This window comes from Pholis gunnellus (assembly GCF_910591455.1).
Source record: "Pholis gunnellus genome assembly, chromosome: 20".
Classification (NCBI taxonomy): Eukaryota; Metazoa; Chordata; class Actinopteri; order Perciformes; family Pholidae; genus Pholis; species Pholis gunnellus.
This window is the reverse complement of record NC_136547.1, coordinates 16,245,586-16,271,986: the sequence shown is the minus strand read 5'-3', so window position 1 is coordinate 16,271,986 and position 26,401 is coordinate 16,245,586. Positions and strand designations below refer to the sequence as shown.

The 26,401-nt window shown below is 43.1% G+C and overlaps 1 protein-coding gene across 1 annotated transcript in view; it reads right to left on the bottom strand.

Moving 5' to 3' along the window:
• Positions 1 to 331: 331 nt before the first annotated feature.
• Positions 332 to 26,401, bottom strand: part of ofcc1 (orofacial cleft 1 candidate 1) — a gene marked incomplete at both ends in the record, with an annotated part of 165,262 nt that continues 139,192 nt past the window's right edge. The window contains 4 exons of the mRNA XM_079181158.1: positions 332 to 405; positions 577 to 715; positions 6,034 to 6,231; positions 23,097 to 23,256. Coding sequence (XP_079037284.1) covers positions 332 to 405; positions 577 to 715; positions 6,034 to 6,231; positions 23,097 to 23,256 — 571 coding nt within the window. The remainder of the gene's footprint in view (positions 406 to 576; positions 716 to 6,033; positions 6,232 to 23,096; positions 23,257 to 26,401) is intronic.

Here is a 26,401-nt window from a genome sequence, read left to right as displayed (position 1 = left end):
GAACAAAATAATTAACAATACTGTTTTTGGTTGCTGTTATTCTGATGAGTCCACCTTCAACGAGGCTGAAAAAAGGTGTTGTTCCCAGGAAAGTTTTTGAAAAAAGTTTATGAGATCTTTTGTACCACATTTTCCAGCTGATGGCAGCAATAGAGCAAATTTAAATTAAAGTTTTTGATATTTAAATCCTACAACTATACAAAAAGCAAAAAATGATTCAAGAAATGTCACAACTACTGCAGTACATTGCAGAGGCCTCGAGTCAAACAGACGGTTGATAAGATGACTTACATTAGTTTAGGGTCCAACTATTTCTTGCTTTGCTTTGGTTTCATTGGTTGAGGTCTTGCAGTGCAAAACTGGAGCCACACCCACTTCCTCCTACCGGCTCAACGCGGTTGGACCCTGATGGAAGGAAAACACCGGATGAAACTGTGCAAATTCTGCTGAACAAACAGCAGGTAGGAACAAGGTTTACACAAGTAAAAGGGTCACGTGTGTGTGTGTTTGTGTGAGAGATGAGGTGACAAGGACTATTGAATGTGTACTTTGTGTGCTCTCAAATGTAACACTCACGGCCAAATACTTTCTTCCGTTTCCGTAGCTGGTGCGGGTTGCTCGTGCCTTCCTTGTCCTCTCTCTGAATGGCCGAGGCCTCACCCGGGCAGGGCACCATCCTGGTTGCGCTGTCCGACCCTTCCACGTCACCAATCACCTTCAGAGAAAAAAAAAATACGCACGGGCCGCGGGAGTCAGCAAGGCAACATGAACGGAAGCTAAGCAACAAATGAACAGTGCATGGACTGTTTTCCGGACACCCAAGGGGGCCGTATGCATCAAGCATCTCAAAGCACAGGTTGAACTTGGATGACAGTGACTGAGATTGGCAGGAGAACTGCTATTTTCCTCGAGGCCTGCGAGTAGTGTTGTCATGCATAGTCTCTACCTCTGTCCTGGTGCTTAAGAGTGAACTTGGGAGGAGAAGCAGAAATGGAGACTTTATATGACACACTACCTCCAGTCCCAGAGGGGAAACAGCTCCCACAACTCTGGGTTGGCCTACTTACTGTATGTACAGTGATATGAAACACAACTTAAATCTCACTGGTACAAGCCGTGATAAAATGAAAGATTAAACTATAAATATATAAGGAAATACATTCAAATAACTAATGAGCAGACATTAAACAGCTCTATAACAGCATCAAGTAGTCAAAAGGTAGGCTGGCACTTTTCTAAAGTTGCAAATTACAAAGATAGAGCAGCGATTGAGCAAACTTGAAAAATGTGCCACAGAGTGCTTCTTTATCTAAAACTAGTATAAACCTGCCAGATAATTGCATGCAATGTACTTTGGAGAAGTCCTCCTGCTAAGCAGATATGGCTGCCAGGGAGGCATTAATCTCCTCATGCAACATACAGTATGAAGCCAAGGACATTCCCCCCTCTCTCTCTTTCCCTCTCTGTGTCTCTCGTAACCACACACACACACACACACACACACGCAGAAAAGACATCACTCACAACGCATAGAGAGCACACTCACTTCCTGTATAAATCATATTCATATTTCTGAGGGCTGCCGATGACCTCACGGCAAATGAAGCGTGGGTCCTCAGCTCCGCAGCGGCAATCAAATGTGCAGCAGAGTAATTACAAAAGAGGGGTAGGAGGGAGAATTGATGCGGTTTGTCAATTAATGTTGCTGCAAGGTGTTTTATTTTTTTTCTTTCTCCAAAAGGTTAACTTCTTCATATTCTCCGCATAATAAATTAGGTCAATATTGGTCGCGAGGAAGAGTCGTGGCCACGTGCAGACGAGGCGGTGGGCTGAGTCATGCAAAGACAAGACAAAGGCTCCTTGTTAATGAGAGATTTGATGGCATATCATGGTGATGAGGTGTCCCTCATGAAAGCACAACCCTCTGTGCTTCACCTTCCTCTGATCATCACCAACCGTCATTATTATCATCGCAATTATCAGCTTTGTCGCCGTTATTATAAAAATCTACAAACTATAAGGGGATATCCTCTCCTTAATTATACAAAACATGCATAATACAACACAGTCCTCCCTGCTGAGGTTATGATAATGAAATACCATACACTTAAAACCTTACTATGTGAATAAACTGCATACTTTTTGTTTCTGCAAATGGTTAAGCACATCCCCCCCCCCCCCTCCAAAAAAGGGAGAAAAAAAACTAAACACAGCTGAAATTGCAGAGAATAGTGTTTTTATTTATACAAGTCGCTGGAGATGCTCATCATCAGCGTTTTTTCCGAGCCATAAATAATTTGCGGAGAGAGGTAATATTCAAGCTGGCAGAGCCTTAGTTGTGCATCTTTAATGGAAGTTTTACAGAAGCTGAGCCAGTTCTTGCATATGCTGCTGCCTCCCAGATGGAGGAAAGGAGACAAAAGGGGCACAGTTGGCTTGTCCTATCTTTTTATAAGTCCATCGACACTTAAATGCTAGCCCCGGAGAAAAAACGACACAGGGGGACATAAACCCACTGTGGTTTTAGGAGGGAAGATAATGACTTTGCCTGCATTAATTTCTACATCAGCCATCTTGTTTCCTCAGACAGAGTGGTTATGAGGCCTTCTCTGAAGGTCCTAGGTTATATAGATGCATTTCCCTGCATAATTTCGGCCCTAACAGTTGTTGTCAGCAGTGCGTTTTGCGAGTTGGCAGCTGGGGAACATCTGTTTATAGGTAATGAGTGTTTGAAAAGCTACACCTCACTTTACCTTTAATGTCTTTTATTGGAGCACACTGATGGGAACGTAGCTTTAACTTTTTGTATTGTTGTGAATCAGCGAGAAGATTCCTTCAACATGGTCAATATTACAAACACCTGCCCTGGGCAACGCGCTGAATGGGAGCATATGATGGATCATTAATATTAACTTTCTTTAAACAGAATTCAATATGCAAGTCAATAAAGACTTCATTATCGTTATATCTTTTACTACACAGCCACAACTCCTTCCACGGCGCTCCTACTTCTTGCTAACGATGCACCGAAAGACCCAAAAAAAAAAACTTTCAGTCAACATTGCTGCTTCAATAATGGCTGAATAAACAACAGAAATATTTAGTTTCTCATGACTCTTGCTCAGTTTCTCACTCTCCAGCAAATCAAACAGGGCACACCTCGCTGTTCCGTTACGTTCAAACAGTGTCTAAGAGTGTCTATAGCTCAGGGGCACTTCTTCCAGGACTTGCCTTTTTTAATGTGTTCGTTTAGACACATTTTGGATGTAAATTTGCGTGTATTTTGCAGAGCAGCTGGCCCCTTGAGCTATGGTCATGTTAGTCTAAGGGAGGAGCGAGTCCTTCGGGGGAACTGGCGGCCAGGACACTGAGACAACAGAGCTCTTTAAAGGAAATGAGCCGTCTGTCAATATTTCCTCAGTAAATGGAAACAGACTCCTTAAGTAGGATTAGTCTTTTTTACTTAACCGGGAGAGAGGAGTCACGTTGATACACAGTAGAATGACGTCTTTTTGTCACTGTCGTCCTCCTATTTCAACTGTCATCTACGCAGACAAAATCAATATTTCACAACAGAATATAGAAAACAATGAACATATTGTAGATACTACTACTAATAATGATAAGCAGGAGAAAAGAAATCTGTGCATAGTAGGCTACATGTTCTAAATTGACATGTTGGCAAAAAAGTAATGATACTGAAAGGTGTATTTGACATTTCCACACCGGCTTTTATATGCACACATACATCAGCATATCTGGCTGAAAGTAAAACAAATTTCATTCTTTTTTTATTGCCAAAATGAATTGGATTCATGGTATATAATACTTAGTCGAGTAACATAGCAGTGTAAATACATCACCATGAAACATGCTATTGGATAAGTGAATATAGTAATAAGCCTATTCAGGGAAACCCATAAAATTGCTTTAAAATGTCATAAATAAAAAACAGAGAGCAACTTCTCTGCATCACTATGGTCACTGCATCGCATGCAGTTGTAGAGCATTTTTCTATTTCATTCTATATTTTTTTTTTTTATCTATTTAATTTTTGTAGAAGTGCCTGCACGGCTGTTATTTCTCTCCGAGGAGCTGTCACCTTACATCTGAAGGCCAGTTTGTACACAGCACCCTGTCGCAGTTGTGCGTACCGCTGCCAGAATTATATAAAGCACTAATAAAATCAGCTCAAGTGTTCTTCCGAGTGCTGGGGATGCCCTTTGGTGATTCCTGGATCTTGCTCTATACATAAAAAAAAAACAGTCTATATATTCAGGAGAGGATTAGTTTTGAATATGTAAAGTGGGGGTCCGCGCTGCGAGGCGAAGGGGAATGGCATAGTGCTCTCTCGGCGATGCTGCGCATCGGTGTTATCGCTCCCCACTACCAGCGGGTGAAAGAGGATGCCATCGGCATCTCTTGCTACTGGAGGTCCCTGCCTGTTAAGTTGCATGGAACAGACAGCAACACCCAAGGGACACAGTGTGTGTGAGAAAAGAGAGCAACAGAGCGATAGAGTGTGTGTGTGTGTGTGTGTTTTTTCCAAGGACAGTAACACCTATCTTTCACTTAAGGTGGCCTCTCTGAAACTCCCTTCACAGTTTAAAGAATAGAGAGTCAGCACAGCGGTAATGATTTTGGATAGCAGAAATGGCAGGAATTCATCCTTTTACTCGCAGTTAGGTAATGTTTCGGGTGTCGGGGTTATGCGTGTACTGAATTTGCGTCAGCCGTCTGCAATTTTGTATATTTTCATATAACAGGTCTTTTTTCCACAAGAAGTGAAGATCTGTGTGCTGTTTGTCTGTGTCAATGACTGTGTGCTGTTTGGCTATGAACAATCCACCCAGATGTCTCATCTGCTATGCACAGGTCTAGAGGCTACATGTGCACACACACACACCCAGACAGTGCGACACCAGTAATAAATATACCATGCTGTGTGTTTACTCACATAAGCTCGCCATCACTCAAATTATGACGGAGAACCATTAGAACGCAAAAGAGCCTCAGAGCTAATTGTTAGCGCCTATAACCCCCCTCCTTCCTCACTCCTCTGACATTCAAACATCAAAATATTAATTTTGCTGGGATGAACCAGGTTGCTCTTGGGCGACTGACAGAATGATTGAGGAAAGGAATGACGTCTTGCTACTGCAGCAGGAGCCACAAAGCGCTACTTTTAATGAGGCAACAATCGGTGGATCCGAGTGTTTCTGACCTGCCAGTCTTGCAGGTGCTTGAAGGACGAGGAGCGTAATAAATGTGGCAATAATTACAACGCACGGCGCATAGAATGTTACGTAGAATGAGGCGCTGGGATCTTTAATGTGCCTTATAGATTGTACATGGTTGTTACTGGCAGAAGAGACGGAGAAAAAGGTGAGTTTTGTTGACTTAGTTGTAGTAAGTAACAGTTGCATTCACATGATGAACTGAGTCTTGATTTGTTTCTCAGGGCAAATCCTGACATTTTTGGTTTGAAAAGAAGAAATCATTTCCAAATCTGGTTTTACCCGAGGAAAGAAAATCTAATCTGTCATGGTTGTTCACCCTTTCAGCCCACAGAGCTGTACTGTTGTCTTTTTTATTGTTCTGAAAGCAGAATAAGGAACTACTTTATGCATCCATTTCTGCCCTCCCCTTCTTCGAAAGGAGGACGGAGGAGAGAGGAGAGAGGAAAGGAGGGAGTGTTCTCTGAACCTCCAACTCATTTCTCCACCCCTTTCCTCTCTCTTTCTTTGTCCTCCACTCTTCATTTGTCTTTATCTTAAGATGCAAACTTCAGTTAGAGAAGGGCCTCGTACAAAACTCAGCTTGACGCAGATCCAGACGCAGATAGAAATTAAAGCTTATTTTCTTTTACGAAAACAACTAGTTTAGAGGATTGTGCAGCTGATATGTGCTCTATCTAATGTTATATGTGGCCAGATAATTCATACAGTGTACTTCTAAAAGTACCCTTTTCATATTGCAATGAATGAAAGTATATCGTCAAAATGTTTTGTAGACAAGATGTTCATATCCCACCTCAATGATAGCCCCATCCGGTTGTCGGAGGAAGTGCCTGTATCTTTGTTTCAGCCCACTTAGGTAGAGGGTGTAGACTGCCACTTGGGTGCTGGTCTCGCCCTCGGGTAGAGCTGCACCCTCCCTTGGGAGGTCGGTAGGAGCTGCAGCGCCTGCCAATGGGTCTTCCACTGTCCAGATATAGTCATAGACTGCCACCTAAAAGCGCACACACACACACACACAAAGGGAGATAACGATATATTGAGAGCAGGCACTGAAAACTCTTTGTTGTTGGTTTGTCCAAAAGGATTGTGGAAAGCTCTGATACTCAAGGCTTCGAGGTGGGCTGCTGAATAGTATTGCATTGACAAGTTTTGTTAAATCGGAGAGGATATTAAAGAAATGCTTTGAAATAGAATTGGATAACTTAAGCAAGAGGGATGAAACAGTGTATGTCGAGTGTGAGTGAAAAATATACAGTCGGTCAAAATCCTACACAAATATAAGTGTCAGTATCTTAATTTCATTGAGAAAACCCATGTACATCATGTTAAAATCAGCCTGAACCTCACCTCGTAAACTGCTGAGATGTTCAATTTAATTACATACAACTGCAGCCACCAGATAAGCACCACTCGCGTACAGTACATCAGCACGCTAATTCCTAGCAGTGCATGAGTCCTATGGGGCCTGATCTGTGGCAGGTAAAGAGACAGGTTGTGTTTTGTGATCATGCATACATATGTATAATCCAGCTGGCTGGCTTGTTTATGACTCTTTGTGTGTGTGTGTGTGTGTGTGTGTGTGTGTGTTGGAAGCTTACACACCTGTAATGCGCTGCCCTTCTGTATTAGGGTGAGACACGGGGAGCAAGCGGAGCGTGTAACATGTTATATAGGTCATGTAACTCGAAGTCATCCATGTGTGAAGATCATGGAAGCTCTCTCTCCCTCTCCGATAGTGTCTGCCAGTGAACGCTTGAATGTGTGCTGATACATGCATCACGGTAGAGCTTACGCATCGTCGTACTTACTAAAACACAGAGTTGTAAATCCATATGCTCCGGGAGTAAATATAATGACAATATGACAAAACTGCTTTGTGCCCGACGTAAATCCCAATTCATGCTCCAGACTGCCAGGCACAGGTAGTTCCCTGTTTTAATGCCTCACATACAGTGGTTTCAATGGAGTGAGAGCATGGTTTCACTTGTGTGTGTGTGTGTAAAAGACTTTTCATGAGTGTGTGTTTGCATGTGTACCTGCATGTGCTATAGGCAGCCACATGGGCCACAATGCAAACTTTAACCTTTACACCACAGACTCGGAACAGTGAAAACCTCATGCACACACACCCACTAAGTCACACGATCTCTCACACACACACACACACACACACACACACATACAGACACACACACAGAAAGTTGGAGCAATAAAGAGGACATTTTTCAAGTAGTTTCTAAAATTCAAGGTGACCCTCTAATTGGCTGCGTAATTATGATTCGTCTAAAAATACAGAGAAAGGAAAAAGGCAAACTCATTCAGGGGGCCGTGAGTAGCAGGGTCAAGCTGAAGGAGAGGTTTAATTTGGTGGTGTATCGCTGTCAACCCACACTTACAAACGGTTAGCCAAACACAACTCTAGGCACTTCACCGAGAAAACAGTGGGAGCCATTACCCCACTCGTAATTAGAGACATTGCATAAACTGCAAACCAGGCAGCCCCATGAGTAGAAAGGACCTCATTGTCAAAATGTCAAAGAGTCACGAGTGCAGAGAGAGTAAGAGAGAGAGAGAGAGAGAGGGGAGCAGCTGAGAACATTTAAAGAAGGTGTGTGTGCATGTGTGTAAGGGGGGACGCGGGGATGCATCTCTTCAACGCTAATTAAGACGCTCATTAGTGAAATCGCCTCAACTGCGCCTTGCCTCTAGCTTGGCCTCGGCTCACACTGGGGGAAACTGATTACCTGAATTCCTTAAGTAATCAGCACCTCTGCTAGGCAGCAATCACTCTGTTTGGATAGTGTGTACGTTGATTTGCTGGGTTTTTTTCTTCTTGAGGAAACACAAATAGGAGTGTGCAGAAAATCCTAGATGTCTTCCTATATGGAGATTCTCAGCTTGTTCATGGTAAAGTCAGACATCATAAACATTTAAAGTGACAAATGTGGAGAGAACTGAGTTAAAGAAAACATTCTTTCCCGCTGTGCTGGTCACAGGAAGTGTGCCTATGACCCGGTTAAGGCCCCAGTCCTGGATTTCATAAACCAAGCTGTACAGTGGTGATAGAAACACCACGTATTCAGCCTCTGTACTCAAAGTCACTTTGGTTACACACACCTGCTTAAATACCCCAGTGTGCTGTGCATGTGTATGTATTTTGGCTTGCATGAAAATAGATTTTTTTTTTTCTTCAATGTTAGCCATGCCACCATCCTACGCTAATTAGCACGTGAAATCCAGTTGACAAGACTAGACAAAAGCTTGAAAAGGTGTTTGTGTGTTCGGTTTGGGTGATGCCATTTCATGCAATGCACCATGGCTCTCAGGATGCATCATTGCTGAGACACAAAAAAGGAAAGAGCATTAGAGGGCCTGTCTGCTCTACACTACTCTGTTCTGGTCTGTTGTGTTGCGTTATGGTGCTAGCCTGGCTTCTAGCCCTAGCTTGAGTGCTCTCTCCACTCCACCATTGTTCCATTTGATAGCACTAAGTGACTGATTTAGGTCCAATGCCTGCATGGAGCAGACAGGCCAGCTGTGGGTTAAGCAGATAGCATTCAAGTGAGCTAACCCAATTCAAACCCAATCAAGCCGGGATTTATTGTTGGGGTCTGTATTTATAAATCTGATAGAGTCTGCATCAGTCCCTTGACTTGCATCAGGAGAGACGGGCCTTATTTCTTTTAGAGGGGGACTATAAACGGCAAACCATGTTTTCCAGCAGGGACATAAATTTCAGGATTTGTAGACATTACCGCAAATGCACATGAATAATGGGGAGGGAGGGACAGGGGCACAGGAAGTGGAGATGGCACAGCTGCAGACATGGCTCCACGGTTCACAAATATAGTCTGCCTGTCTTTCTGGGAGAGGATGCGATTTCACACCAACCAAATCATAACATACCTCATATGAATGCAGGAATAAAAGCAATCAATACTTAAATAGAGGCGTCTGTGGATAGCTTTTATTTCTAAAAATGCACTGTGACTTGTAATAACATTTGACTGACCTGTCAATCATTTGTATTCAAGTGTGTGCACATGTCGGTCATGAGATGGATTTGGAATTCCTTTGCTGTTTTGTTAGTTTGAGGCCAACACTGCCTCAGAGACAAAAGGATAAATGCACTACATTTTAAACAGGATATTCTTTTGTGTTATATATTCAAAAAAAAGTGACCCATATTCATACCTAAATTAGGATTTTAGCTTGCAACTAACAGCTAAAAAAGAGGGCAGACAGTTTCTGGGAATTAAATAGTCATTTTTCATTGGGTGACAGACTGGTCTAGTAATAGCTGTGTCTGGGGTAGGTTCAGCGCATTTTATATACGTGTCTCACACGTCCTTGACTGTCACAAATATCAATGTCTGACATTTTCCTCCATCGTGTTACATGTCGGACATAAACACGGTGTCTAGAGTTGACCATTATTAAAAAGAGGACATTTCCGCCGTCCGGCACGTCCCCGCTGACAACCACAGCTTTCCAAAAAACTTGACCCCATGTGGAAAACTTTGCCCGTCTTCAAACGGTAATCAAAACACTGTGTCAAAATGCGAAAACAATCACATGCCTAGCGAGCAAACTCACCCCTATTTAACTCACGCGCGCTTTAATCCACCATTTTGAGAAGACTACCAGAAGGGGGGACGCATCGCTGATTAATAAACACAAACTAACAAGGCCCCAGAGTGAGCTATCCATAGGCATTAAATATTAAGCTTTTATTGGGAGTGTGAGTATACATGTGTGTTTGAATGCATTAGTGTGTGTGTGTGTGTGATGTATGAGCACACACTGTATGTACATGTGTGTGTGTGTGTGTGTGTGACTGAACTGAAGGGAGGAGAGAAGGAGAAGTCTCTATGGCCAGGCAGACTGAGCCAGGCTGGCGACTGTCCAGGACAGGAGCCTAAGGCGTGGGCACGAACAGGCCTGTCAGTCCCCCGATCCTTTAATGATTGATCCAAACTAGATAGCCATCATTACCATTCGTGCACTCTCTCTTCCCCAGGTCTCCCTTCCTCTGTCTAATTTTACCTTCCATTTGCATGTTCCCATGGACTAATTAAATCTTTCCCCTCTCTCCGTCTCTCTACCTCTCTCTCTCTCTCTCTCTCCGTCTTTCTCTCTCTCTCTGTGTCCACTGGTATGAAAAATAATGCAGCACATTTTTGGCACATTATTATGTATGAAATGTGAGGGCATAATGTATTCCAGTTGGTTGAAGTTCTCCAGACCCTGTCTGTAATGAGCACAACAGAAGTGAGACTTGCTGCACTGCCTGTGTGAATGCCTCCCTTTTCTCCCCTCTCTGTCTCTCTAGCTATCTCTCCTCTTTAAAAAAAAAAGAAGAAAAGCTGCTGACCATCCCTCCACACACTCTCTTCAGTTTCCAACCCTTTACCGGCTGGGGCTTTCTCCTCCTACCACTTCCATGATCATTCTGGTTTGTAGTTCTGTCCCACTTGGCTTTAATTTACAGTGTGAAAATAATTAGAATCTCACTTTTGCGAAGACTGGAGTGAAAATGTAAACAATGCTTCCCTGCGGGCGGGTGCTTCATCACTTTGACAGGTGCATTTGAATTTGCCTGGGTGGCGGACAGGCTTGGTTATTTATGTGTCAGTCGCACATGGAAGCCCCTGTTGTGGCTGGGACTACGGTTGGGACCGAGACTAGGGACGAGATTGGAGGTCCGTTGAGTGGGGGGGGATGTAGGATGGTGTTGGTTCTGCACCTGGTACTTGGGATGGGGCTGTGGCCGGTGGTATCGGCAATGGAGCTGGATGTGCTGCTCGTGCTGTGGCTGAGGACAGATTCATAGCTGTAGTGAGGAGAGGGCTGAATGCGGCAAAGTACTAATACCTGGAGGAGGCTGGATTTAGAGTAAGGAAGTGAAGGAAGGCTGAGTTTGGGCATGGGTGTTTGGATGGTGCTATCTGTTTTTGGACTTGGATTTATACGCTGGTACTATCGGGCTATAATGACTCTAGATCTTAAGTAGAGCATCCTATGTAGGAAGAATCATTTTGATTCACACAGATCCTTTGAATGTTTTATAAGGTGACGAGTCACCTGCTTATTAGCCAATCTTCCGTTAATACTTTTTGATGTTGTAGCCAAAGATTAACCAAATCTGAGTCACAAAAGTGTCAGGCTTGCCTCACACAAACGTGGAGGAACCAGGTAGTCAACTCACACAGCAATGGATGAGGCCTAACGGTGTCCATGATGTTTTTTCATTAATGACTGGTTTAAGATTAAGAGGGAAAGGAGCATTCTTCTGTATCAAGTAAATCAAAAACAATCTCAGGACAATGGAAACTGTTTCGGGATGCTGGATTGTTGAACCAAATATTCTTTTGTGATAATAGATCAGCATTCTGAGTTGTATGCCTGATAGAAATGGCATTTATGCTCATAACAACTCCATCAACCACCGCATGGAAGCTAGTGTATCTTAATTCAAACCGGACCGTTGATTTCTGTGGCCTATCTTTTTCCATCCGTTGTATATATTTTGTCACTGTAACATTTTTAGGCGTTTTCCGTTTGACACCGATTTTTCTGTGCAATCCAAAACAGAAAGCAGTCATAACATGAACATAAAGTGGGCACACTAGAACAGATAGAGAAGAGAGGAGCATCAATGATTATTGCCAAGTGAGAGAAGAGGTAGACATGGTTGCTTCTTTTGTCCACAGATCCTCATCCACACGCACACACACACATACACACACACACACACACGCGCTCATCTACATGTTAACACACACACATTCACGCTCACAAGCAGACAAAAGCCTCACACAGTGCGAGGCAACGCATGCGTGCATCTCCAGTGCCTGCGGGCGCTTGGGGCTAGGCAGCAGGGAGTGGGGGGAGGGAGGCAGGGAGGGAGGGAGGGAGGGAGGGAGGGGAAATGGGGGTGAGGAGTGTGTACTGTGCAGAGGCTCTCTAAGCTATAGAGGTACAATCCCTCCACATCCACCCCCACTACCACCACCCTGTCTGTCAGAGCTGGCCTGGGCTCAAGGCCTGTTTGCTGAGCACTGGGTTCACAGACTGCATGTAGGCGCACACACACACACACACACACACACACATACACACATAAAACACAAGTGCCACTCCGAGCTCATGGACACACGCACACGTGCACTGGGTTCACGCGCCAATTTTGAAATAATAGGCACACAGGCTTCGTACGTCAGGGGTCACACTGTGCAAATGCACATGCTCATTCACAGAGATATTAATGTGCACATACGCACGCACACACACAGATGCACACCCACTGGCTTCATGCAACACATACAAGGTCAGGACAGGCTACAGCACATTGCACATGGCTGGGAACAGACCGAACCACAAAGCATAAAAGACCACGACATACATGCATGGATAGGCCAAGCAATGTCAGCCATTAGAATGGAAATAGATATGCTATTATTGTAAATTTGGCCAATATGTGGACGGTCGGCAGATATAATTGGAGCAGCTTGAAAATGGCATGGATGCACACTGTCTGCGTTGGGCCTGATTTGGCTGAAGCAAAGGTCTGCGTCTGGTTAACCGCACCACTGGACAAGACAGGCCACCCATTCACATTTGCATGCAGGGACACACACATATGTACACACACACACAGAGTGATAAAATGGCTAGTACGCTACAGTGGCTTTCATCCACCCTCCTCTCATTACCGTGCGTATTAAAGCAAAGATCATTGACTATAAATATTTCAACTTGAGTAATCACGGTCGTGTGCAACAACACACTCCATCCAAAAGTGGCAGAGACCAAATTGGACTTCGAGAAAAGATAAACAAGCAACAATGACTATATTTACAGTCAGAACTGAACAACTTTAAAAGAGATTATCCGGTGAGATAATATCTCTGAGTGCCTGAGATAATCCAGAAAATAAGATATGCATAATTCACTGTTACTAATCTCTTTGCAGAAAAATAAAGCCTTCTCCCAGCCGACAGTAAACAACTCCGATAGTCACCCATTCTACTTCCACACCATGTCTGACTCACCCCGGGCCCGAAGGAGATCACTTTTCCAGGTTTGTTCTGGAGCACGTTAAAGTTTACCTGCAACTTTAATTTAACAAAGGAAATGATGTGCGCTCAGGGATAATATACAATGATGATTAAAACATGATTAAACGAATGACTCAACCTGCAAGTATGTAACCTCAACCCTGCCGCACGAGCACACATGAGCCAGATGCACACAAAATGAAGTGACTACACTTTTGCGCAAGTTAAGATATTAGCAAGAAGATGGAATAAAGGATTCATTTAAGAATAAATGAAGCATATGCAGCAGCCATGCACATTAAGTCAAATGCCTCTATTGAAACTTATATTTGCAAATACTGTAGCTCAATAGTAGCCTGCAACCAGAAACCAATCACACAAAAACCATACAGGTCCTACTTTTTAGTATTTGTTGATACCTTAAACCAAACAATACAGTGTTTGTAGACAAGCCCCCTTCTGGTAAATCCTTGAAAACACATTTTTTTTCCTTTCTCACTGGTACATGTACTTTCAGACGTTGAGCTCAATTCTCAACATTTCAGGAGCCCAGGCTTCATATTAAGATGCTGCAGACAGATGTCAAAGTTGAGCATTGCCTTTGATATCCAAAATTTGACTTTGGAGTAGCTTCAACCTAATCAGGCCTCGGAGGCTGGAGGTGATAAGCCAATAACCGAAATGAGAGCTGGAGAATCAGTGGTACGCTGCACACACACACACACACACACATGTGCACATGCACGCACACACTGTCTCTTTAAGGTTATGAGTGAAACCCTTGTGAAAAAAAAAATCTCCAAATGTCTATTTCTCCTCGGGATGTCATTTGGGTCTGTTAAGATGCGACACCTGTCACAATCACCAGACCTTCCTCATCCCCTCCGGGCCGCAGGAAGCGGCCAAGGTCAAACTCTTTAAAAGGAGAGGAAGGGAGAAAGGGGGAAAGAAGTGACTGACGACGGACAGTCACAAAGAATCAGATCTGTCAAGTTCAAGCTGTAAAACCTCTGTGGAGTCAGAGGCTGAAAATGCATCTTCGTATGTGTGTTTGAGCGAGCGGTACGTGCAAAAATTGCCGATGTGTGCACGCAAAGTAGGATTTTCATGTGGTGCATCCCTTGTAACATTTCTCCAGCTGACATAATTCTCTTCCACAATAATACTTACATCCTATTGGTCAACACGTGTAACACTAATCAATGAAACCTTTTGGTTCATCCACATTTTATATCAGGTGGTTTGGTGACAAAACCTCTGGAACAGACATAACTCCTATTCATGTTTGTTCCATGTGTTGTAACTCCTTTCTCACTCTTCAACGGTCCCAATTTGTTGCCTTCTGTTTCACATCACGGGCTGGCAAGGGAACAAGCCGGGACTCTGTAGGACAGAGGAGGAAGGAGGGGAGGTGGAGGATGAGAGGAAGAAAGGAAAGACGGAGAAGCATCTCAAAAGTGGTGAAAACCTGCCATCAATTTAACCTCCTCCAGCTGGAAATGTTTTGACAGCTGACGGGCGAAGTTCGTATTATGAAGACATTGGAAGGAAAAAAATCTCTTCCTCGCTAACGGAGTCACAAGAGGCGAGTGTCCGAAACATACGAAGAACACAATGTTTTGAAATACAGCCTCCAAGAATCTTAGCTTGATCCATTTGTGTGAGACAGGGGTTGACCATATAGGCTGCTAACCAAAGGCTCTTCCTTTTTCTTTTTCACTCCCTCACTCCCTCACTCCCTCTTTCCCTTCTGACAGAAAAGCCTGCCCAGGCCCAGGCTTTGGTAGATAATGACATCCTCTCCCTGGATTAATTGTGAGGGACACATTAAGCAATGGGGCTGACACTCCCTGTAATTAAACTGTTCACACCGACGAGTTCATACTGGAACACTTTCTCTCTCTCTCTCTCTCTCTCTGTGCTGCTGGAACTGTTGGCCTGTTTAGAAATGGGAGGAGACATTATAGTGGGGTGATTGTGAGGAAAGAGAGTGCATCACCTTGTGAGATTTGTGGGCTCTGCCTGTGTTCACAGAACTAGAATAACCATACTGACCAGAATAATTAACCCTGATTACAGGATGACCTCCCTCTTATTTTGGGCTTTAAAGGCAGAATGCCGTTTGTTTTATCATAGTGATGATTTTTCGTGTCGTTCAACATCCGACATGAACAGACCTCTGGCCTCGCCTTTTATTACTTGATCAGAAATGATTTTGTCTGTATTAAAACATCTGGTTACACCACACACTATTTTGTAACAAAGCACTTTTAAGAAGCACTCACGCACATTCTTGTTTTTAACTTATTTAATAGTTTTTTTTTGATGGTTAGATATTTATTTCTCCACACAGTTCTTGCACTTTTATTTCAAATATTCACTTTGAAAACCTTGTGAAGGAGTTTATAAATTTTCCATTTGACTTCTCTTTGAAATTCCTGTTACTTTTGAACTCGATGAATCTACCCGTAGTTGATCATTGCTGGCAAAACATGACAGGATTTGCCATAACAATTTGCACTCCCACACCTGTTTCTATGTGATGCCTATTTAATCTATAGTTCCAATAAATCGCTTTGGAATACATTGAAATTAAATGCAAAATTGCAATGCAAATTTGTATGCAAAAAGATATCCGAATGATATGGGTATCAGCAGATATCCTAATGCAGGTGTTGGAATAAGATCAGAAGTAAGAACAAAAATGGATCATTGCATCTCTATTTACAAACCTCAAACAACAAATTCCTTTTTAAGAAACACCTCAAACTACAGCAGTAATGCCAAATCAGGCCACGGTTGTAAAGTGGGAGGGCCAATGACTCCTCCCACACTTATACCTCCCTACTTCCAGTGCTCTTGCTGAGACCACACCCATCTCTAAAAGCAGCCTTCATTTTGATCTCACCTACACACCTGTAAAGTTTAATGACAGCATCTTGAAACCAAGGAGACGCTTTCGCGGGGACATCTGTCTACAGACATACAGACAGACACATAAACACCTGGCAAAGTACACACACTGTAATAAAACGACTCATATACAATAAATACTTACATTTGATAAACCTTAGAGAAAACGAAGGTGCAGACATTGGGCAAAGTGCACAAGGACGGACTAATGGAGGAAAGCGCAGCACCCGTAGCTCATTTAAGGAAGAGGTGGGTTCATGTTAAATGTGCACAAAGAGCCCTTAAAAGAACTGTTGTGTGAAAAGTTGTTCTTTAAGTAATTTGTTACCATAAAATCTTATATGTGTGAACTGGGAAGGAGGTGAGAGGGTACACGTGTCTGATCTTTATCTGTCTCCCCCCCCCCCCCCCCCCCCCCCCCCTCCTTTTTTAACCGCTATGTACCGCCTTCACACATTACTGCCCAGCAAAGTCCGTGACCTTTTCATGAACACAGGCATGTAGCCTTTGCAGTCATATCTCATATTGAGCTCCCTAATGCTCAGACTGTGGATGCTGTGCTTGCTGCTACGTCGCTCCTGTCCTTGCCTGCCTGCTTTGCTATCGCCTCGGGCCATCGGGGCCCTCAGTGCTGTCCACTGAAAGAAAGAAAAAAAGAAAAGAAAAACCCATCCGCTGTAATTGAAGAAGCCACTCTAATGTGACACGCACATGCGGGCTCGCAGAAGGCTTTGCATGCATGTGCTCACACTTCCAAAATGTGCATGATGGTAGACGCACATGCACAGGCATACTGTGTAAATGCACACCATGCACAGGCTTGAACGCATACACAGGCGGCTAAGCACACGAATGCACACACATGCACGCACACACTGACCAAATTGCTCTTTGGTAGAGGTTATTAGGGGGGTTGGTAGGACTCCGGTGATCCCATGTTTATACACACGCACACACACACACACACACATACACACACACACACCATAGACCAATAGTTGCCCTCTGACTCTAGACGACCCCTCCTGAAGCACTCAGCTCCTCCTCTCCTCTCCCGGTGTTCCTGTGTTGCTGTTATGGGTTCCTGTTGAGGAGCTGAGGGCTCTATTGTTGTGTGACAGCGGTTCCTGTGTACCATGTCACGGCCTACTGCTCCCTCTGTCCGCCTTCCTCTCTAAAGCCTCCTCTTCCTTTGCATGAGTTTAGATTTGCATCTCGGGTGACCTCATCCGCACTTTACTGTACCATTGGCACAGCAAGACTGATGAATAAAGCAGGTGAAGTGCTACACGGCATTGTTGTCTTGTAAATAGAGTTTCAACTGATTTACTGCAGAGAGTTAAGAGGCCATGCTGACTATGATAGCAATGAAATTATGGTAAATAAGGTCTATTTAGTGTTTTGCAAGTTTATGCTGTATAGCTATACATCATAATATTTTGAAAGGCAAGGCCATATAGAATATTTCTGAATTAACTTGTGCAATAAGATTAAAGTAACACATGCTATTTCCTGTCACATGGTAATTGGTAGGAAAAGGGATGACCCCGGTATCTCTCTGGTTAGATGGCACCATCGTGACGCTGCTGCATACATTAAAATGGAGAACACATCTGACATGATTAACAGCCAGCCTCCCAGACTCGGGTTATCATTACCACTCCAATCTGTGCTGCTTGACTCTCAACAGGTTTACTCCCCACCAACCACGCTGCTGTTGCAAAGCACCTTGGGTGTTCCCAAACTCGCCCGCCGGTAACCCATTACCTAGACATACGGAGACAAACGGCGCGAAGGTACGCAAATGTTGATGCAATCAGGTTGCGAAAACATCTCCAGGGCCACCGCACAACCCCACCACCACCCCCTCCTTCCCCACTTCTTTTAATCTCTCCCTCTCTCCTTCAATTATCACAATGTCACCACCACCACCACCACCACCGGGAAACTTTCCTTTTCGGTGATATAAGAGGAAAAGAGCTTTGCAGCGGGTGAGCCGGCGCTCCACTCTGTCATTGTCATAGCTGTGGCTCTGACAAAACAGTTTGCGTACCTGCTTAAGTATTACAGAAATTAACACCTCCCTTCCAGGTACAGTAATCAACGGGGTGACGGGAGACAATTAATTAGGTCCATCTGCATCACTGCCTTTACATAATTAATGGGGCTCATTACTGCACCACTAGTATGATGTGGAGCACGCTAGCACGCTCACTAGCTCAGAGCACGATAGCATCAAAAGCAGTCGGAAAGTGAAGGCTTCTGTTTGTTTGTTTCATTTTGTATGAATTGCCCTCTGGTTGACTAATCTGCAGTGCCGATTGCAGTTTCCTAACAAAATATGACAACTTCTTATTGGCTTATTCCGAAGGTTTTGTTGGTCTCAATGCTAAACCAGAGCAGCAGAAAAGAAACGGTACTGGGTGAAAAGTGAATGCCAAGACGTTTACTTTGCTTTTGATTGTACTATAGCTGCACAGTGACAACCCACTCAACTATAAAGGAAGATATAAGGACATATATTATACATGTATAACACTTCTTTTTTCTTTCAAAGCTTGGATTGAGGAATTGGAATGAGGCTTTGAATGTATGTCATCATATTGTATGACGTCATCACCCTTAAAAAAAAAAACTGTACACTTTACTTAATTTGAAGATAGTGATTCATCGGAATAAATGAGTTAGTAGTTGTTTTTTTTAAGCTTGTCAGTTTCGTCACATGAATATATGTAGGTGCAGACTGAGCGCTGCGGAGCTCGCTGTGTGTGTGTGTGTGTTTGTGTGTGTTTGAGAGAGAGCGAGTAACAGAGAGAGGGGAAGAGAAGGTGGATTGTTGTATGCAAGGTACTTTTAGTCAGTCAACCGCCAGCCCGAACCCACCCAACATGCATCACTTCTGGAATCTAAGTATACAAATAGATTACTCTACCAATAGTATTAGTGCATGTAGCATATGTGTCCTTCATCTGTGCAGAAAGACCGGATTTAAAAAGAATGAAGACATGCAAAAAAAAATAAGCTGTCCAGAATTTAAATGTTGATTTAGAATTTAAATGTCAACATTATTCGGTAGAACCCTAAACATTACATGAATAATAAAAAATAAAAAAGTAAAGTAAAAATGGAACAACTACACATAAAGTATGTAAAAAGGTGTGACTTCTGCTCTATGTAAATAGCAGTGGGGAATCAAAGTGTGAGGCAAGTCTTAAAGAATTTCAATTATGAAAAATGCCATAATTGGTGTGTGAGCTAATGCCTCCTCTCTCAGCTGTTATCCACAACACTTGAGGCTAATGAGCTTTGACGGAAACTCGTTCTTTTTCCTTCCTTCCTGGGATCAAATTAAAGAACACACAGGTAGATAGATCCTTGACTCATTCACCCGAGAGTCATATTTAAACCTTGAAGCAACTCAAATGATCATATGGCATGGATGAATCTAAAGGTAATTGGTGAGAAAGTTAAATTAGATTATGTTTTATTACTGCCTTGTGAAAATTACAAGTTTGATAATAAGCCATTTGCAAGTTGGTTATTGAACGTGGGTTCTTTTTTTCTTTTTTTTCAGTGCTGGAGGGAGATACAGACTCTTTTTGCTGACTTCTGAGTTACAGCACAGCACATCCGGAAAACTCGTTTTCACTTAATTGATTATAATCATCTTTCATTTCGTTTTACTTGCTTCAACCTTACTCTGTTTGGTGTTCCTGACTTGTACTATCAGTGGTTAGGTCATGAAATCGCACATGACTTTGGGAAACCTCTGATGCCCTGCACACTACAAATGCATTTCCTTCATCAAAGCCACATTTTATAGCCCGTTTCCATAAATAGCCTGTGATTTCAGTCACATCACGTGTAGTTGAGTCTACACGTGATGTGACCAGTGGTGACAGTTAAGGTACACGCGTCCCTGATATTTCGGGTAAAAAGAGGGTTGGCCGGTCAAGCAAAGTGCTAACTGGCTGACAGATTTCTAACTTGTTTCCATTAAAGGTTTCCTGACTGATGCACAGTCAAGCAACAAATTACTAACTGTGATCCAGTGCAGCTGAAATGCCTCTAAAGGGTGCAAGAGAAGAGGTTCTAAAATGACTGCAGCCTCAAACTGCTAAATTAACCTTCAAATACTTTTCACTCGTGATTCTCTCAAAATCATTTTTCCATTTGGCAGTTGCCCTGTCTGGCACCTGACATACAACTGGCATCAAATTAGTCTAAAACAAACAAGAAGCATTTGCAGTTCCTGCTTGGCCCAGATCTGATTTGTTGAAAATGTCATTCTTTTTCCTTTCAAGAGCATACTGTTCAATAACTTTCTAAAATTGGCTCAATATCAGCCTGCTGCTGCTGCTCCTGTGAGTACCTTGTTTTGCTTCTCCTCATTCCTCCTTCCTCTCACTCCGCTAATGAAGGCCTCGTGGCCTACCGTTATTAAAATTACGCCCTTGCCTCCGATATTAATTGGGTCCGTAATAAGGAATGCGTCGGATTCATTATTTAATTGCAAGGGCACATTTGGAATACAGTTTCTGAAATGTATTTTTAATGAAAAACACTACATCCTGACCTAATCATATCAACCTTATTCTATCTAATTAAGGATGCAAAAAATCATTAGAGTTGCAAAATATTAGCTTCAGCTCTGTCGGGCTGCTCCTTTGCACGCCTTCATGAATATATTTTTTTCCTGTCTATGATAAATAGTTAATGAGGGGAAAATGACAAAAATTTGCATGTAGGCAGATTAGTCTAATAGGGATATGTCTTTGCTGAGTTAGGAAAGTGACCCTTTTCACAGGAGAAAGTGTTACAATAATTATGAAATAATGGCACGGCCCATCTTATTTTGATGAAAAATGGCCAGCTTGAGTAATGTAAAAATCATAAAATGCAATAACCCTAAATTTTCATCATGCTGGAGAATGTGTTAACGTGATAGCATTTTAGCAGTTTAATAACGGCAAATTAGGGACAATATGAAGTATGCTGTAATTGTTGCTTTGGAGGGAGATTTGCAGTAATGCGAGGATGATTTAGCAGTGCCACCACAGCAAGAGGCCATCAGTGGCTAAATGAAGCATTTTCTTAATCACAAACTTTGGGGGTGTAATTCCCTTCAAAGTCTCCAAACATTGGGAGGTTCAATTTTCTCCCAAGAAACAGGTCCATCACCATCCCATTAGCAGTAGTGTAGTCACCTCTGGCAGCCAGGGTTGCAGTGTGTTAAGGCTCACCAGACAGGTGTTAAAAAAAAGCAGTTGAACACTTTATGTATGTAGTGAGTTACAGATAACACACATCTTATCTTGTGAGTGTCATATTAGATTGTAAGACAGTAAGATGGATGTGACCAACACTATTCATCTTCTGTCTATTTCAGGAGGTCAACTACTGGTACTATGTTTAGGCAAAATGACGGTCGCTATTCTAGCATTTTTAAGATGTCGACGATCTGCCGTCATAGTGCTCAATAAAGCGGCAGATCAACACTGATCAAAACTAACTCGTTGTATAGACACCGACTGATGAACTGCAATCATTATTTTCATTTGTGTGACACATTCCAAGAGATACACTATTTATTAATGGTAATCAGGTATTGAATAATGTCAACCGCTACCAGGGGAGTTTTCTGTGAAGTGTCTGCTTCTAATTGTGTTTGCTGAGATGCAGATTGCTGCCGTTCACACTGTGGGGAGTAGACCTTCAAAGTGCGGACTACTTTGTCGATGCGGGGGTTCCACAGAGGAAGTACATATTCTGGTGATTCGATTTTCACAATCATACAAACATGAACTACCTTAACTCTCACAAAACATGTTTTGGATTAGTCAGGACAGTTTTTACTCCCCCGGTATGCCAAAAATGATTGATAAGTTCTTAAACGGCCAGTTTAAAAACCGAGAATCGACTGTAGATTCTGCTTCCATTTTACCACTTTACAGCCACATAAACTTGTGCGAGCAAAGAGCAAGGGTGTTAATGAACACCCTTGCGAACACCGAGCGATGCGTGCCACTAACAAATCCTGCGGAATAAATTAAAGGGGGCTGCAGTTTGATCGCTGTGTTCCATTTCCCTTATCTCAACAAGTCACATTTTCAATCACTATGCAAAGATTTCACATCGGGTGTAGGCTCGGTGCTAATACACTGCCCTTCCCTGTGTCATCACCATCGACCTACGCTGGGCTGTCACACATGCGACTGCCTCTGCCAAGCAATAGTAATTTCATGGGGACATGGGATTTATGCAAACTAGGGGCCTGCATTCCCCATGACACCAAGTTGTCCACGTTTAAGAGAATGCCCGGCATAGCATATGCCCATGCGCCCCAGTATGTGTGTGTTGATTGAGCAGTCTTTCTTTAATGAAATATCTTCGGAAATTGGTTTCCACCGACTAATCAGGCAGCCCGCTAGACGAGTTTCTGTTTTGGTAATTATCTTGTACTAATTAGAATGAAGCTAAAGACCTCTGAGATGAATTCTCAGCTTTCTGAAATGTAACTAAAGAAAATGTAATGATATAAAATGAGCCTATCCTATACATCCTCTCGGACGTAATATCTTTGTTTAAGTGGCCGGACTGGACGTGGTGTTGATGAACCGTGCGATGCCATCACGGCTGCCGTTAAATGTTCCGTTAAGTATCGCACTCACGATCCCACGGCCAGTCTTTCCTTCAGCGCCGCAACATGGCAGAGACCTAACTGTAATTCCTCGGCTATACACAGTCCAATCTAACGGACAAGTATCAGTGACCTTTTGGGCTCATTCTCTTGATCGGGAAAAACATCAATTAGCCCAATTAAACGGCAGGGGTTTGAGAGGGAGACCATTTTCTAGAGGCTGCAGAGTGGCGAGACGCTTACCTTGCGCCTCTCCCCATTAAAGCCTCTCCACTGCTCCGCCTTCTTCACAACGTAGCTCAGCTCCTGATTGGACAGCTCCAGGTCTTGAGGCAGGAAGTACGTCCCGTCCCCGGCTGTGAGCCGCTGAAAGACGTCCAGCATGCGACCATCGTTGTGGAATCTGGAAGGTGTGGTGTGAGAGAAGAAATGAGGAGGATGTGGGGGGAAGTGGTAGCAGGGGTGACGCCATCCTGAATCACTGTCTTTGCCCTGTAAAGGTCGCATGGGGTCAAATGGCAAAGCAAGAAAACCTTCATGTTAAACATGTCCTCCTTTTTTTATAATGGCCGGCTTTTATGTAACTGGTCAAATCCCAACGGTCCCAACTAGCTGGTACACAACATGAATCTTCCATTGATTTCACAAAGCATGTTTGCAGTGTGACGCTCTACAAAAGTCTAATACATCAATACAAACACAATGAAAGAGCAAAAGGAATCAAACAAATTGGCCTGTGAGTGGGAAGCACTTTGTTAACACAAGCTGCAGCGATGTCTGTGTTTGGCTGTGGGTCTGCGTGGTTGTGCATCTGTTACTGTGTGGGAGTCAGATCCTGGGATATTCTTCAGTGTTAATGCCGAGCTTCAAAGATGGCAGAAGCAGTGGACGTGCTGGTTGCAGATGTGTCTGGAGAGACCGGCTTGAGTCACAAGAAAACGTTCGGCACAGCAGAAGGCATATCGATTCATACCTCCAGATGAGCGCACATCACCAAAGTGTTAGTTTTCCTTTGCACAGAAGGGTGCATGCAGCCAAGGCCTAAAAAGAATCACCATGTCTGTATACAAATGCCTTGGCTGACCATCAAAACCGGCAGACCTTGTGCCCTTCCATAGAGATTCTAGTCTGTCAGAGGGTAATCAACTCTCAAATAAAACCAACATCAAGGAGACGGGGATTTATACAAGAAGCTGGTACGGAGCTTTGAACTCAGCATCATTCCCCATCGCTCTTGGGAGAGGGCTGTTTGTAGAATCTTGACCTCAGACACAGGAATAGCATGTGTTCATTTTCATCCTACACTTGAATCTTGCTTCTCATTCATTTATGCGGTCTCTCTCTGGGAGGAATTCTCCATCTTTGCATCTCGGTGCTTCAAAACGAGGCTCATTTCCTTGGTGTTGGAAGTGCCCTGAATGTAAGTATGTGTTACTTACATCTGAGGTTCGACCTGGATGGTAAGGCTCTCATCAGCTCCTCTTCGGTGTCGGGGTCACCTTAAGGACACGTGTTAAACTCACGGAATATATTCTAACGGAATATTCATCATGACATGACCATGGCGGCATAAAAAAGGGAAGGGTATTTTAGCATGGGAAGCGTAAGTACATTAAACAAATGAAGTTCTAGATTCATGCAGTGTTTTCTGTCTTTGACTAAATCAAATCAAATCAATGAATATGTTGTGTATTATTACTCTTTTATTGCAAAAAAGTAAAAGAGTGGCCAACCTCCCAATCGCATGCCAATACACATGAATTTCACAAGACATTATAGCCAATCAGTGCATTTTTGATGATGATCATTGAGTGATTTGGCTACTGTATAGCTATGGGGTCTTACCGCCCCCTTACCTCTGAGTCCATGCTAAAACTGTCTGCTTTATGTACATTTATAAACGTGACAGACATTATGTAAGGGAATGCAAATCGAGTATTTTTTTTCTTTTGGTTTTGAACCTCGTAATCGTTGGAATGTAACGACACCAATATCAAGGTAACGTCACTCACTTTGTGTTTATGAAGTTTCAAAGAGGACAGAGAAGCAAAACACATCAATGATGTGTATATTTGCAGCCAGTGAATAAAGGCTGCCTAAAATGTAATTATAAAAGGATAACAGTCCATTCTATCTATACATATAGCCTGGGGGATTTCTTTAGAAATAGGTCACGCTCTGTGTCAGAGCCCCTTCCTTGCAGCCAATAGGAAACTGTAACCCATAAAATTATCAGCCTTGCTTCAGCCTCGTGGCCTACATTCAATACAAACCCGTGTGGCGGTTGAGTGGCAGAAGTCATTATTCCCGGCTGCTGTTTTAATATTGTCCATTTAGCTGGAGCCCGATAAGCGTCCCGCTTACTGAAATTAGATGGCACCCTCTCCTCGGCCGCCAATCTCAAACTGATTAATTCAATAAGGGTTTTCTTACATTTTGAGCCGTTAATGGGATTTGGTCTCATATGAGGGTGGGAGAACACACCTTGGACGAACACTGAGTTACATTATTCAGTAATTTATCATCCACCCTTTTGCTTTTTCTTCCTTCCATCCTGGAAAAAAGGATGTCCTTCTATTATTTAAAAAGTGCAATAGTCATCCTTAAAGCTCTGAATTTAGAATCGGGGGTTCTGCTGTGCATGTTTAAGTCCGCCCTCCCATTGCAATGCAGTGCCAACCTCCTGTCATTTTCTAAAACAGAGGGAGAAAAAAGCAATATGTGACTCAACAGTTAGTGACCACAGTTGTTTGGAATCATCTAACAGCTCTATAAAAAGGACACAAGAGCTTAGTAGAAATAATGTGTTAAAACAGGCTGAGGTGCTAAAACATAATACAAACCAAAATGTGTGACCTCAATCTGCAAGACATGAGTGGAACACCCAGTGCAGTGAAATAGAGTACGTGTGTGCACCACCATGTAGATGCAGTCCATTTCAATATGTATGAAACCTGCAATGATATCAGCCATGCAAAACATTCAGCCTAATCGGATAATGTAAGGGGGTTATATGCATATTCACGCTATATTAAAACACATCTAACTTTTGGATTAGAAACGCTTGCGGTTTTCCAACCAATTGCAGAGTATGGTGTGCTCAAAAAAGGCAAACTGTGTGGCGCGTGTATTTCTGGGTTTGTGTCTGGTAACTCTGTGTGTGTGTGTGCGTGTGTAGATGTGTGAGGTTGATGCATAGCCGCATAAGTAATTCCATGCGACTAAAAAATCAAAATGGATTAGATCAACATTTGTTTTCATTTTATGTTTTTTTCTTTTTTTTTATGTGCTTTTCTGTGGACAGAGGAGGGGAGGACTTGGTAGATTGGGTGGAACATGGCACGAGGCTGCGGGGGTGAGAGGTTTACAGTCATTTATGAACCGGTGCTTGGGAGTAGTAGGCTGGTAAGGGCTGGAGTTGTTTTCAGCAATGGTTTTCCCCTTTTATTGTTTTTTTTCGTCACTACAGGCTGCGTCAATTCAAAAATACCCAAATGATTACTCCCAGCTAGAGCTGCTTTTTGGACATCAGGAAGGTTAGACACAGA